Below are 13,210 nucleotides of genomic sequence, written 5' to 3' on the forward strand. Positions count from 1 at the left end.
TTTTTTAATTTTTTTTATATTCAATTTAGTTCTCTAATTTGTTAAATCAATTCAATTTACATCTAAATTGAGTCAACTTTATTAAAAAAAAATATTTTGTAATAGTTTAAAATTACCCCCCTAAATAATTTTAAATTAATACAAAATATATATTTTTTAATATTTTTAATTAAATTTAGACGGAAGGACCAAATGGAATTCATTTTAAAAGTTACATTGAATTGAGAAAATTAAATTAATAAATTAGAGTCCATTTTTTTTAGTTTTGTTAATTTCAGGGCCTAAGTTGAGAAGGCGTTCAGTTTTAAAGACCACAAAAGGGTGGTTTCCTTTTTCAGTTGTACGGAATTTGTTGCTAAATGATAGCAGATGATGAAATGTGTCTTCTCTCAGATTTTAAATGTTTGTTCTTTAGTTTGAAGCCTTTGTTTCACTAACACCACAGTTGACATTGCCCTCCTTTTTTCAGGAAGGGTCTGCTAAGGCAAAAGAAATTCTTGGTGAGAAGAACATCTAGTGTAATTTTGATTTTGTATATGATCATGATAAGGCAGTTCATTTTATCTGTGTAACCTTTTAGTCTGATTGATTCTTCAGAAACTGTGATAAAGATTTACATCAAGACTATGGTTGAAGATGATGAGAAGTGGTTGTTTTTGTTTAAGCTTGCACTAGTGTGGCTGAACATCATTAGAGAATGATTTGACAAGGCAGACAACTACAGTAGTCTGATAGTAGAATAAATCTCACGCTAGTATCTGCTCACAAAAGGACTTTTAAGTGATAGGTCATTTAATTTTATGGTTATACACTCTTCTTATAAGCATACAACTATTTAAAACATGGGTTATTGCAAGCTATGTTGATGCAATTTTATTGTTCTTGTTGTTAATCTTTCTTACACTTTTTCCTTTTGTGATCTCTCATTTGTCAATTCTAGTTTTGCTGGGCTTTTTAAAAAAATGTGATATTATTTTTTTTACATCAATTTTATTCTAGTTTTGCTGGGCTTATTATTATTATTATTATCATTATTATTGTTTTTTTATGTTGAAAGATGTTTGTGGAATTGGTCATTTTTTATCTGCAGTTGTTCTTGTGAACTTTTACATGTAGGTATGCACAGTGCACACTTGGATTTTGTTATTTCCAGACTGACATTAATGACAAGTTTGCTATTGCTTGTACTGTATTGTGACGTTAGCACTTTGGTGGTTGGAGACCTAACCATGGAATGAATAAGAGCACCTCCAAATCCAATGGTGCCACCTGGTGGGTTTCTCTTCTGACGTGTACATTTTTTTTTTAAAGAAGGATGGATGACTATTGTAATAAGGTTGAAATAATTTTAACTAGGTATAAAAGAAACACAACCACCTCTAAAACATCATTAATAAAAGAAAACAAAAACTAACAAGCATCTTGGGGGAACATAGACCAAATCCAAGCAAGAGATAACAACTACTTAAACTTGTAGTTGGGTGAAACTTTTCTATCATGTACAAAAAAAAGAAAAGGAAGCTATGAAGTGAGGGATAAATTCCCACCAACAAAAAGAAAAGTTAGAGGCACCGTGAGCAGTCAATCTATCTGGCTTGTACATTAAAAGCAACACAACAAAGAAATTATGACTGTTGGAAAGAAACTGTGCGGGAGCCACGTCTTGGCTTGGGTTGTTGCGCAGGCCATAGAGCACTTGTTGCTCTTCAGTTTTTGTGGGGTCCAAAGTACAAAAGTAACATTATAATATTTTATTGAGTTGTTTAAAGTAACATTATGGGGTCACTTGAGAAATTTTAGTGAATTTTTTGGTTTAATTAAAAATTTGATTCAATTATTTAAAGTAAGAAATGTAATCTATATCATACGAAAGGGTGAACTATTATTAAAAAAAAAAGTAAAAGATAACTTTGGTGGAGAATTTGGTTGAAAATGCTCTAACCCAATTATTTTTGTGGATACCATTTTGGCAAGGAATTTGCTTGAAACAACTAATTCAGTGGTTCAATACAAATACAAGCTGCTCATAACCAAACTATGAATTGCATCATAGCCAAGCAAACTGGAAATCAAAATATTTAAAACAAACGGTTTCTGGTTGAATGCTCGAAATCCATTCTTCCCTTCATTTTATGCCTTCCTCATTTGCACATTGTCACTAGTAACACTCTCCCTCGCTATTAAAATAGATCATTCCGTCCTAATTTGCAACCTGCCCAATAGCTTTCTAGAAATCATGATATTCCAATAATAGTTTAGTTGGTTGTAAATCAAAATTCTAATGGGTGATTCTACATTTCTAGAATTCATGACATTCCAATAATAGTATAGTTAGTTGTAAATCAAAATTCAAATGGGTAATGCTACATGACCATGTTTGGAAAAAGATTCTCTGATGAAAGTAACTGTTTCTCTTTTCAAAAATAAAATTCTTAAAAAGTTAAGAGAGCATTTTCCTAAAATAAATTAATTGAAACACACACCGGATGATATAGCACATATCACATTTTTCAACTAAAATCTCGGTATATTACACTTTTTTATGTCAATATACATATATTATCAATGGTTGGTAATTCTATCTCTACTATGGTTAGCCTCAGCTGCAAAATGTGCTGTTGAATTCAGTTCTTGGCCACAATGATATTTGTTTGCCTTATCACATCACAGTATTTTACTCAGGAACATTTGTCTTCCTCTCATACCTTATCCACTGCACCATTTGGTGATACATGGGGAAGAACCACATCTGAATTACCGAGCACGAAATGTATGGTATGAGTGTTGAGATCGCCACAAAGAATGTCACAACCCAAAAGGAAGGAGATGGGGCGAGTGTTTCGATGAAGACTTTGTAAACATTTGTGGAAATGTTTGGAGGCATTGCTCCATATACCATGAGGAAAAGATACCAGTAAGCAATGGAACCCCAGATGAAAATATGTTGTATCAAGGTGAAGTAACGTATAGCAAGCGCCATCTGCAAGTTCACAACCCAAACCACGCAAGTATACATCGTCACTGCCAACATATCCCTTCCAGCAGTTCTTCCCTCCTCATCAAAGGCCTGTGGCAAAATTGCTTTTGTGCAGAAGAAGAATATCATTGTGGCACTAATAAATCCATTAAGCATCCAGCTAAGTATTAGACGCCAGCTGAAGAGGATATTTTGCACACCTTCTTGGTATAAGATTGGAAACTGCCACATTAAACAGAAATAACTCACCAGAGAAAACAAGTTGATGTTTATTGTATTTTACTTCAGATATAACCAAGGGGGATTTATCTATTATGCAACATACAAGTGACTATTGTGTTTAAAAAGTATTAGTACCCACCCTTTAAAATGGGCTTCCTAGGTGACGTTAATGTTAGGAAGGAAGTCCCACATAACCTACCTCAATTCTCAAGGTGCAACTTATATATCTGTTGGACAACTTCACTTAGTGTCAATTGGTTTTAAGTTGAAATCTAACATGATATCAAAGCCTATAGCCTTTCTTGTTTCTTGCCAATTCTAGTAGGCGGGTGTTAGGAAGTTCCACATTATTTGCCTCAATTCTCAGGGTATAGCTTATATATCTGTTGGTCAACTTCACTTAGTGCCAATTGGTTTTAAGCTAAAATCTAACAGTTAATGTCAAGACAAAATGGCACCATGAAGGTGAAAAACCAATTAGGTCTAGGGGAAAGCAAGGTATGATATAATTGTATAGATTAGTGCAAGATTTTTTATATCTTTTCTTTCCTTTTTTGGTGGATTCTCTTGCTTCTTATACCAGGACAACAATGAAAATTTCCATTTCTCAATTATTAACACAAACATGACAACATATTAGTGCCTGTTTGGATTATATTTTTGAAACCATAACAGTGCCAATCACATTGTTTAAGACAAGAAAAAAGGAAGGAGAAATTTTTTCCTGCTTGAAAATGGCCATTTGAAGGGCTTGAGAATTTGAAAATTGAATAAACATATTCTTAGCCGATAAACAGTAACTTACCTTCAGGCAGTACCTGGCAGATACATCCTGGTCAAGGACCCCAAGGGCAATCACAGGAAGTGATGAAAAGAAGACACTATAGAGAGACAAAAACCAGTCATTATATGCAGGCTGTCCAGAGAATGATGCATACACCTCATACAAGAATAGAGTAAAGCCAAATGTGATATTCTTGTAGAAAAAATAGCATATCTGCCAGAAGAATAAACAAGTTAATATAACTACTAAAGTTTTCAGATCAAGTCATCCTTCGGAACCTAAATCTATAGAATGTTGGGATCTAGTTTGAGTGGCAATACCATCGATGACATCCTCCGGTAACACCAATGTCCATGTACAAGAAGTAATCTTTCCAAATACCGGAACTGTGCAATTGCAATATCACTAGACATAACAGCCTAAGGGAGAAAGGATACGAAATAAAACTTGTAATAAAACAGGATAGGGAAGTGAAAAATCAATTTTAAAAAATTGAATATTTTGTCAATTTTGTGTACCTGCATTCCTTCGACACCACTGATTCCAATCCCTACATCTGCTTCTTGAAGCATTCCAACATCATTAGCTCCATCACCAATAGCTAATGTTGTTTTACCAGTTCCAGATTTGACCAGTCTAGTAACCTTGAGAGAGGAACCAATAAAAATAAAATATTTTTAAGAGTTAAGTAGAATCATCACCAGAATTAACCAAAAAAAATTATGACATGTCAAATAGAGGGATGCAGAATAGGCTTAAAAATACCAGAGCCTTCTGCTTTGGCGATGAGCGACAGCAGATAACAGACGCACAATGACTCGTAAGCTCTAGAAACATGTTCTTCATATTATCCTCTAAAGCATAAGTAAGTGATTTTCCATCAATGATCAGAGCAAATGTCTGGCAGGTCCCTCTGGATGCAGAAAGCAGTTGAGCAGCTTCAGATATCTGATGATGCACACTTTCCCTTGATGCCTAAAACATGAATCAGTCTAAAAATATCAGCACTCTCTCAACTATACAAGTTCTCACTAAGATACTTTTAAGGTAAGCCCAATGGGTTGATTTCTACTAGTTGAGGGAGTTAGAGCTAATGACTGTTAAAATTCTAACAGAATCTGGCAGAGACAGACCATAGAGATATAGAGACAAGACTAAGTATTCTGTTTAGTGCAAGTTTGAAAAATTGATTTTGAGGACCAGATCTCATGCTCTATAAATCCTGAGAAGTACAGTTATATTCATTCTTTCTATAATCTCTAAACCAGTACTTAACAACTAATAACAGAGCTCTGAGATCCTACAAGCTGTTCATGCTCTAGTCAAGAATGTAGAAGCAAGTCACTGAAAAATTAAAGAGAGAGCTTGTGAATTGCAAGGTTAAGGAAAAAATTCAAGGAGGAACATATAGGTATTCCAATATTTGATGAAGATAACATGTATGAGTGACTGATTCACCATGAGCAGCACTTAAACACAAAGCAAATGGAAAAGAGCAATTTTCTAAAGGAAGGTAGTAATCCTTAGGAAGCATGGGAAATTTTCTAAAGGGGAGTGCTAGAGCAGTTTCAAACCGAGTATAGTCTGGCTATACAGAGATGGGGATAGAATACTAGGAATATTTAGTTTAGTGAAAGAATCAGACAGGCACTCAATATCCTATAAGAAAACACCTGTGTTCATTCTTCTCTAATCTGTAACTGGCACCTAACTGAAACTTAGACACCAAGCAACTCCTTCCAACAGAGAAACAGATAAGTTTTAGAGGGAAACAGGGGAAAAAAGGAAAGAAAGAAACAGAGTAACAAAAGTTATATTTTGGCTTAGAGATTAAACAAACTAAGCAACAGCATAGAAGCATACATTGTCTTTTTTCCACCTTTTGAAACGAAAACGAAAAAATGCTGGATAAATGCAGTTATTGAAATTTCAATATCACACTACAAAGCTGCTTTATTCACAAAACCTGAATGGAGTAATCCAGGAAATATTAAAGCACATTCAACCCAATATCCACTCAATGTAAGATCTTATGAGGATTTTGAAATATTTTAAGAGAACCAATTTGTTAAGGCTGAAATTTAGTTTACCTTGGCAATAGCCATCTTGTCTCCAGCCTTTTCTAATGCTTGAATTTCTGGAATCTCCAAATGAATTATAATCTGTTTCATTCCTTGTCTTAGCAAGTGACAAGAGAAACTGCATTCGTATATTCATGTCAAACAACTTGATAAGTAATTATTACACAGAAGCCAATATAAAAAAGGTATAATCGCATTATTGTACCCAATATTGATGGCAGTCTCCATTTTATCCCCAGTCAAAACCCAAATCTTAATCTTAGCTTGGGCAAGCTTGTCGATACAATCAGGAACCTAGCAAAATAATATTGTTAGGCTTAATAACGAAGTCCTGTTCTAATGGATATATCTTCATATGTGAACATTTTTTTTCTTTCTAAACTACCCCATTTTGGAGCTTGTCCTCGACAGCAGTGGCACCCAGAAGGATTAGATTCCTCTCTATCTTATCCGATACTTCTTCAATCAGGGTTTCCTGATCTGCGGCAACTGAATTTTTTACTTCAGAAAATTTATCATCAAACTCCTTGTATTCTTCTTCATCAAGTTCGCAAAAGGCAAGTACTAGGGTCCTTAGACCTGCATCAGCATATTCACGCACATGTTCCAGAGTTTTCTCTTCAAACTTCCTCCCATTCTTGGCAAGCCTTTCAAACATGACACTGCATGAAAATATAACTTAAGGTAAGTCAATATGTTAAATGCACAGGTAAGAAGTCCAAGATATTGAAGGCTATAAATTATTTAATCACAGACCTGTCAGCACCTTTACAGAGTAGAAAAATTCTCCCCTCTTCATCTTTCACTATCACCGACATTCGCTTCCTCGAGCTATTGAATTCTAAAACATTAAGAAGCTTGTACGTCCTGCTAAATAAAATTAATCTGATGCGGTCAACATTACTTCACATGAAGAAAGTAATTTCAAAAACACAAATAGCTATAAAAAATAATTGAATTAGGAATAATGTATTTTTAAGTAATCATGTAAGTGTTAGTTGTCACATCCTCCCTGCTGTAGCCTATAAAGACTAATTTTTAGTAATTGTGAAAGTAATTAAAAACTATTAAAAAATCCTAAGGTAATTAGATACGTATTTTCTAGTTGTAGCTGAGTAACAGGTAAGTTACAAATTTTACTAATTATGATTTGAAGTATCCCATGTTTTGGTTTGAATTTGGTTTATCCTTAGTTTAGCTTCTCATCTTGCTCTTAAGAAAAGTGGAAAGTTTTTACTAAGAATTGTTATAGATGCACTCCCACCATGGCTTCAATGTATCCCCAACATGATTTCTAATAAAAACTTTATATTATTGATTAACTAGTGCCCTTTTTTGTTAATTTAAAGGTAAGAATCATTTAAGAAAATTTATTAACAATGTTAGGATTTGGGCTTAGGGTCTAACTCAACCCCACAGAACCGGCTAGTTTGGGAATGGGACCCACAAAATGGGGAATGAAGCCCACTGTCATCTCCCACCACGATTTTTGTCATGACAGATGGCATCGCAGTGGGAGACAACACCCACATTTAGTGAGATCCACAGGAATTTCAGCTAATAAGAAAGATTGTGTCAGAAAAAGAATATTAGAGACTGTGTTACTAGCATTTCTCATAGTAGATTGGCCAATCCAGGAACTGAAAAGTATCAAATCAACATCAGACTCCACATCCCTGTAAAGCTATTGATTAGACCAGAAACAGAATGTAGCATTGCTACTTCCAAATTTTTTGTATTGAAAATTAACTACTAGCATCACATGACAAGTTACTGGGTAATTGCATGTCCCTTTCTCAATGAGAATATCCCTCCCCCATACCTTCGCATAGCGAAGAGCCTCTGGGCAATGGGGTACGAAGTTTTTTTATTACCAAGGAAAAATGCAGCAGTCAAAATATCAAGATTCAAGATAATAAACAGACAAAGCAATTAAAAATAGCTGACCTTTCAACTTCATTGCCAGAAGCTGGATCCAACTCATATATTGACAAACAAGTCTGAGTCCTTTTGTAGAATTTAAAACCAACTTCTCTTGCAGCAATTACAAATGCTGCTTCATCTGGAGATTCAGCTTCATATGAGACTTTTCCTGTTTCTTCATCCACTTCAGGTATGGCAGTATGACAAATTGCCAATAAGCGAAAAAAATTCTGTATAACATCTGCATAAGGCTCATTAACCCAGTTTCCATTCATTATCCTTTCATCTGTAAAGTTAAAACCTTTGATAGGTTCTTTTCTATCAGGAGAGTCCCTGATTTCATTTAATTTTGATTCTAATCCATTAATATGCTCATGAAAAATAGGTAAACCATTACTTTTACCCATGGCTTGCTCAACTTCTGTCACACCGCGGCCATATGCTACCCCAGCAACAGAACATTTGATGAACTCCATTGAGTTGCAGGTCAGAGTTCCAGTTTTATCAGAAAGTATTGTGTCAACTTGGCCAAGTTCCTCATTCAAGTTTGAAGTACGGGCTAGAGCTGGTTTGTCAGTTTCTTCATAATACATGTGGATATCTTGATTGATGAAGATGCTCTGAAGAACTTTGACCATCTCTATTGAGAAATACAAGGAGATAGGAATGAAGAAGTTGTACAACATTAAGGCTGTTAAAAAATGAAATATAGCAGCTGCAGCTGCTCTTTTTGGATCAAAGAAAATTGTGGAACTATCTGGTCTGAGATACCATCTTTTCATTAACCCATTGTCAAGGTCACCTTTGGTTGCAAAGCCAAAGAGAATAGATCCAAGAAATGCAATTAGAAATAAAACACAAAACAAGAAGTATATAACCTTATCCATCTTCTTCTCAATTTTGCTTCTTTTTGAAGGGGGATCAGTGGAGTTTTGGATAACCTTTGTGTCATGACCAGTAAAGATGACTGCTCCAAACACATAGTCTGTATTACGAAGTTTAGAGTCTCTCAGAAGAAGTTGCTGAGCAGAAAGAGGATATTTTTGCTCTCCAAAATCCATGCTCCCAACAAATGAATACAAATTTGCATTTGGGTCTTCACATTTGATGACAGCTCTAAAATCACGGAATTTAAAGTCCTCCTGTAAGGAAGAAGTTACATCCAGCCCTTGTTTTAACTTCAAATTTGTCTCACCATCCAAGTTCATGGTCTCAACATAGCAGACTGCATCCTCATAACTGGAGGAAAGCAGTAGGAGGTCAGCAGGGAAGAATTCATCCTTCATTATCTTCACTATATTCCCTACTCTCAGATTCTTCCATTCAGTATATTCGAAATTGCCATCACCTTTAAGCAATATAACTCTTCTATTGTTCACCTCAGTATCCTGTAGAAGTATTTTGTTAGCTAAAAATATACCCTGAAATGACAGCTTTCCATAGACACTTATCCTTTTCTTGCTCCCCCTCCCCCCCCCCCCCCCCCCTCCTTTTCATTAGCTTTTATTTCTTTCTCAATAAACATAGATGATAGAACTGTTGATTCATTATTCCAATTCCATAAAGGCATTTCATTACACGGGAAAAAATGAAAATCTAACCAAAAGCACACAGAACTTAAAATATAGGAAATCTTGTAGTAGAATTAAGATAAATAGACACTATTTTGGAATTTTACGTCTGACCATACTGTCAATATAGCAAACTATTAATACTCTTCAACTCCAGCAAGAAAGTAATCTATCAAGGAATCCGAGAGATTCTTTCAGCAAATTCTGGAATTCGTGAGCAAACAGCTTATTAATGGCACTTCATCCTTTTTCAAACAACTCATACTAATGATCTAAACACAAAAACTAGAATCTTTAATGAACTATCTGTCATGAGTCTTGAAAAATGACATTCAATTTCTTTCCACAATTTCAATAAAGCTACTGTCAAATAGAATCTTCATAAAACACTTGGTAAAAATTATTGGCATTCTTCAAGCTATTGGATACTATATGTCCCAAAGATCTCATAGACACTGAGTTGAACAGCAAATGTAACTATGTAAGTAAATACAAACAAAACAGGAAGCCACAAATCAATGTTAAGACGAGAAGACCAGTCTAATTCACTTTGAATCCACACACTTGTGCTGCAGGGTTGAAGAAATCGATTTTATAAAACGAAATTCACAATAGTACCTGCTTTTTCCTGCGCCAATCTTCGATACCCTCTTTCACCATAGTTGCCCCAATGATGATAGACAGAGGAAGGATAGCACTGACAGCAGTATAAGGAGTAAGCTTTGTGAAGGCCAAGATTCCAGCCACCAAGAAATAGAAATTAGCCACCCTCCTAAACTGCTCAAACAGTGACTTAGGCAAGAAAGTGGCAACAGTATACTTTGTGGACCTAACAGAATTATCAGCATAATTAAAAAACCCTCCCTCAAATCTATCTGGTTCATTGCAGAAAACCACCCTGGAATGACCATGTCCCCCAATCCTTGAATGTTCCCTCTTGAAGATTGTTTTACCACAAGCAAAAGAGTAGATCTTGCTAAACTGAAGCTTTATCATACCCCTCCTCCCACCCCTCATCTTCTTCTATTCAAATAAGTATAAGTGACTGATCCAAATTCCAAAATAATAGCAATAAATAATAAAGGCACAAAGAGCCAATAAGGTGGACTAATTACTAATTAGTCTTCCCAAACCCTGAAGCAAAGTCCAACACTAGCAGACAAATTGGTAACCTTCCCAAGTAGTCTAAAAAAAAAAAGCAACTTCACTTACCACTATGATTATAAAGGAACTGACTTTAACTAGTCAACAACCAAAACCACCAAAACCACACAAAAATTCAGAACCACTTTTGGCCTTTGTCACAAAATTACGCAATCTTCATGTTGAAGGAATAAAAAAGTGGAAAACGGAAGAGAATCAAACTATAGTACACTGTTGGGGACAAGCAATGTGAAGAGTCCTTGGAGAAGTGGAACTACCCAGAAGATGAAAACATCATGTGTGTGTAAAGAAGGAGTCACGAGCAGAAGAAAAAGGCTCGAAATTTGGCAGTTTTTGGGAATGAGGGTGAAAGTGAAAGGAACATGATTGGGTGTTGAGAAGGTGCACGATTTCTTTCCAGATCATGCTACTTTTTTGTTGGTACCTTTCTCACTTGTCAGACAGCCAAGAGTAAATTACTCGCTCTCTCAAGAACAAACAAATTTTGATGTAAGGATGTTGTGGGGCACAGGAGTGGCACTTTTTTTTCAAACTAGCATAATCTATAAATTATCACCGATTATAATTATTATATGATTTAATTTTAAGAAAAAATAATTTTATATTTTATTGTTATGTTGCAGTTGGTACTACTAATAGTGTTTCATAAATATGCTTCTTCGATATTATCCTGTTACTGCTATATAGAACAACATTTCTTCTTCTAAACTTTAATTGTTTACAAAGGGGATTGCTAAGAGGACTCGAGAGGTTGTGTATGTTGATTTTGCATATTTCTTGAACTTCCAATGCGAAATATCTTACATGGACTATAGGAACCATAATCTTGTTGTTATTTCATCTAATATTTGATGTATTACCTTGAATTTAAGTTTCATTGTACAAATTACCTACAAATTCGTATTAACTTGTTTAACAAAATTTGTGCTTATACTCCAAAAATACAAAATAATAATTCAATTTTAGTAAAACTATTTTGAATAATTAAAGTACTAATACATGAGTCATATAATTTACAAGTGAAGACCAAAGTAAAGTGTATTCATATTCTACACTATCAAAATTGTATCTATAGTTAAAATATTTTTCCCTATAAATTAAGTATAGATTTTCTTATTTGCTTTAAAAATAAATTTTATATTTTATATTGTATATGTTATTTCTATCTTAAAGAAAAATGTTTATCTCCACAAATTAAGTACATATTTTGTTATTTTTCTTAAAAATATCATTTTCATATTTTTTACATAAGTCACGGGAAGAAGAAAAGGAAAGAAAAACTTCACCTCATAATTTTACATATAAATTTTAGACATTAATTTTACTTATACTTGGTATTTTAAATAAAATAAAATATTCAATGTATTAGTTAAGTGAAAAGAAAATAAGCAAGAAATAAAAAAAAACATTTACATTAATCTCATTAGTTGTATTTTATTCATATTCTTCCGTAAAAAAAATAGTTTATCCTTATTCTCAATATTAAGTAAAACAAAGTATCAAAAAAATACATAATTAAAAAAAAAGAACTTATATGAGTAAGAAGATAATAAATAAGAAATACATCATTTGTCTATAATTTAGTTTTAGATATTAATTTTATTTATACTTTCTATGTTAAATAAAATAATATATTCAATTAGTTAAGTGATAAGATAATAAACAAGAAAGAAACAAGTTATTTACACAATTCTCATTCATTATATTTTATTCATATTCTTTATATTAAATAGCACAACGTATTCGAAAAATTAGTTTAGCCAAAAAGAGAAAAACAAATTTATATTATAATAATTTAAAAAATGATCAAAGATCCCAACAATTTAATATCATATATAAATTATAAGATAATATATTTTCTTTCTAGAAAATTAAATTTTAAGACGACATAAAAAAATTACATAATAGAGAAGTTAATAATATTTGTTTAAAGTGATTTAAATTTATTATTTCCCTAAACTTTTTTACTCTAATTTTTCATAGAGAAGTCAATAATCATAATTTCATGGATTCAAATTTCTCTTAGTTTTGTAATTAAATATATATTAATTAGGAAAAAATTTACTCATCACAAATTAGATATAGTTTTTTTTTATTTTCTTTAAAAAATCATTTTCATCTTTTGTATTTTATATATAATTTCTATCTTTGACAAAAAAAAGTTTATTCTCGTATATTAAGTAATGATATTCTTACCTGCTTTTAAAAATCGTCTTTATATTTTATATTTATTTTTTTATCTTTAGTAAAAAAAGTTACTCCTCTTAAATTAAGTATAAATTTTGTTACTTGCTTAAAAAACAAACATCTTCAAGATAGTATTTAAGTTCGATGCAAATAATTTTTATCAGACTTTATTTATCCGAGATGAACTCCGTATTAGTCAAGGTCTCTTTCCTATGATGAATTGGAGGATTAAGACTAGAAAAAAAATTACCTTAATATTTTATACTTGAATATATAATTTCTATTTTTAGTTGAAATATCT

General features: G+C 33.0%; 1 protein-coding gene across 3 annotated transcripts; it reads right to left on the minus strand.

Moving 5' to 3' along the window:
• Nucleotides 1-2,487: 2,487 nt before the first annotated feature.
• On the minus strand, nucleotides 2,488-11,215 carry LOC114416571 (putative phospholipid-transporting ATPase 9). Of its 3 annotated transcripts, none has more exons than XM_028381479.1 (11): nucleotides 10,177-11,210; nucleotides 8,012-9,375; nucleotides 6,821-6,934; nucleotides 6,450-6,726; nucleotides 6,270-6,358; nucleotides 6,074-6,182; nucleotides 4,749-4,958; nucleotides 4,502-4,627; nucleotides 4,304-4,402; nucleotides 4,005-4,196; nucleotides 2,488-3,199 (listed from the first exon to the last, which is right to left on the minus strand). In XM_028381479.1, exons 1-11 carry the CDS (start codon nucleotides 10,573-10,575, stop codon nucleotides 2,675-2,677), a joined length of 3,504 nt encoding a protein of 1,167 aa, XP_028237280.1. In that variant the 5' UTR covers nucleotides 10,576-11,210; the 3' UTR covers nucleotides 2,488-2,674. The 3 variants fall into 3 exon arrangements, with proteins under 3 accessions (XP_028237280.1, XP_028237281.1, XP_028237282.1); XM_028381480.1 differs by having other exon boundaries at nucleotides 6,821-6,931; nucleotides 10,177-11,209; XM_028381481.1 differs by having other exon boundaries at nucleotides 3,063-3,199; nucleotides 4,005-4,080; nucleotides 10,177-11,215.
• Nucleotides 11,216-13,210: the final 1,995 nt, after the last annotated feature.

This window comes from Glycine soja, chromosome 6 (assembly GCF_004193775.1).
Source record: "Glycine soja cultivar W05 chromosome 6, ASM419377v2, whole genome shotgun sequence".
NCBI lineage: Eukaryota > Viridiplantae > Streptophyta > Magnoliopsida > Fabales > Fabaceae > Glycine > Glycine soja.

Coding starts and splice junctions, on each gene's coding strand:
- LOC114416571 (XM_028381479.1), bottom strand. CDS start 10,575: ATGAGGGGTGGGAGGAGGGGTATGATAAAGCTTCAGTTTAGCAAGATC. Junction 6,727..6,820: donor CTCTGTAAAGGTGCTGACAG/GTCTGTGATTAA, acceptor ATTTTCATGCAG/TGTCATGTTTGAAAGGCTTG. Junction 6,183..6,269: donor GAGACTGCCATCAATATTGG/GTACAATAATGC, acceptor ATACGAATGCAG/TTTCTCTTGTCACTTGCTAA.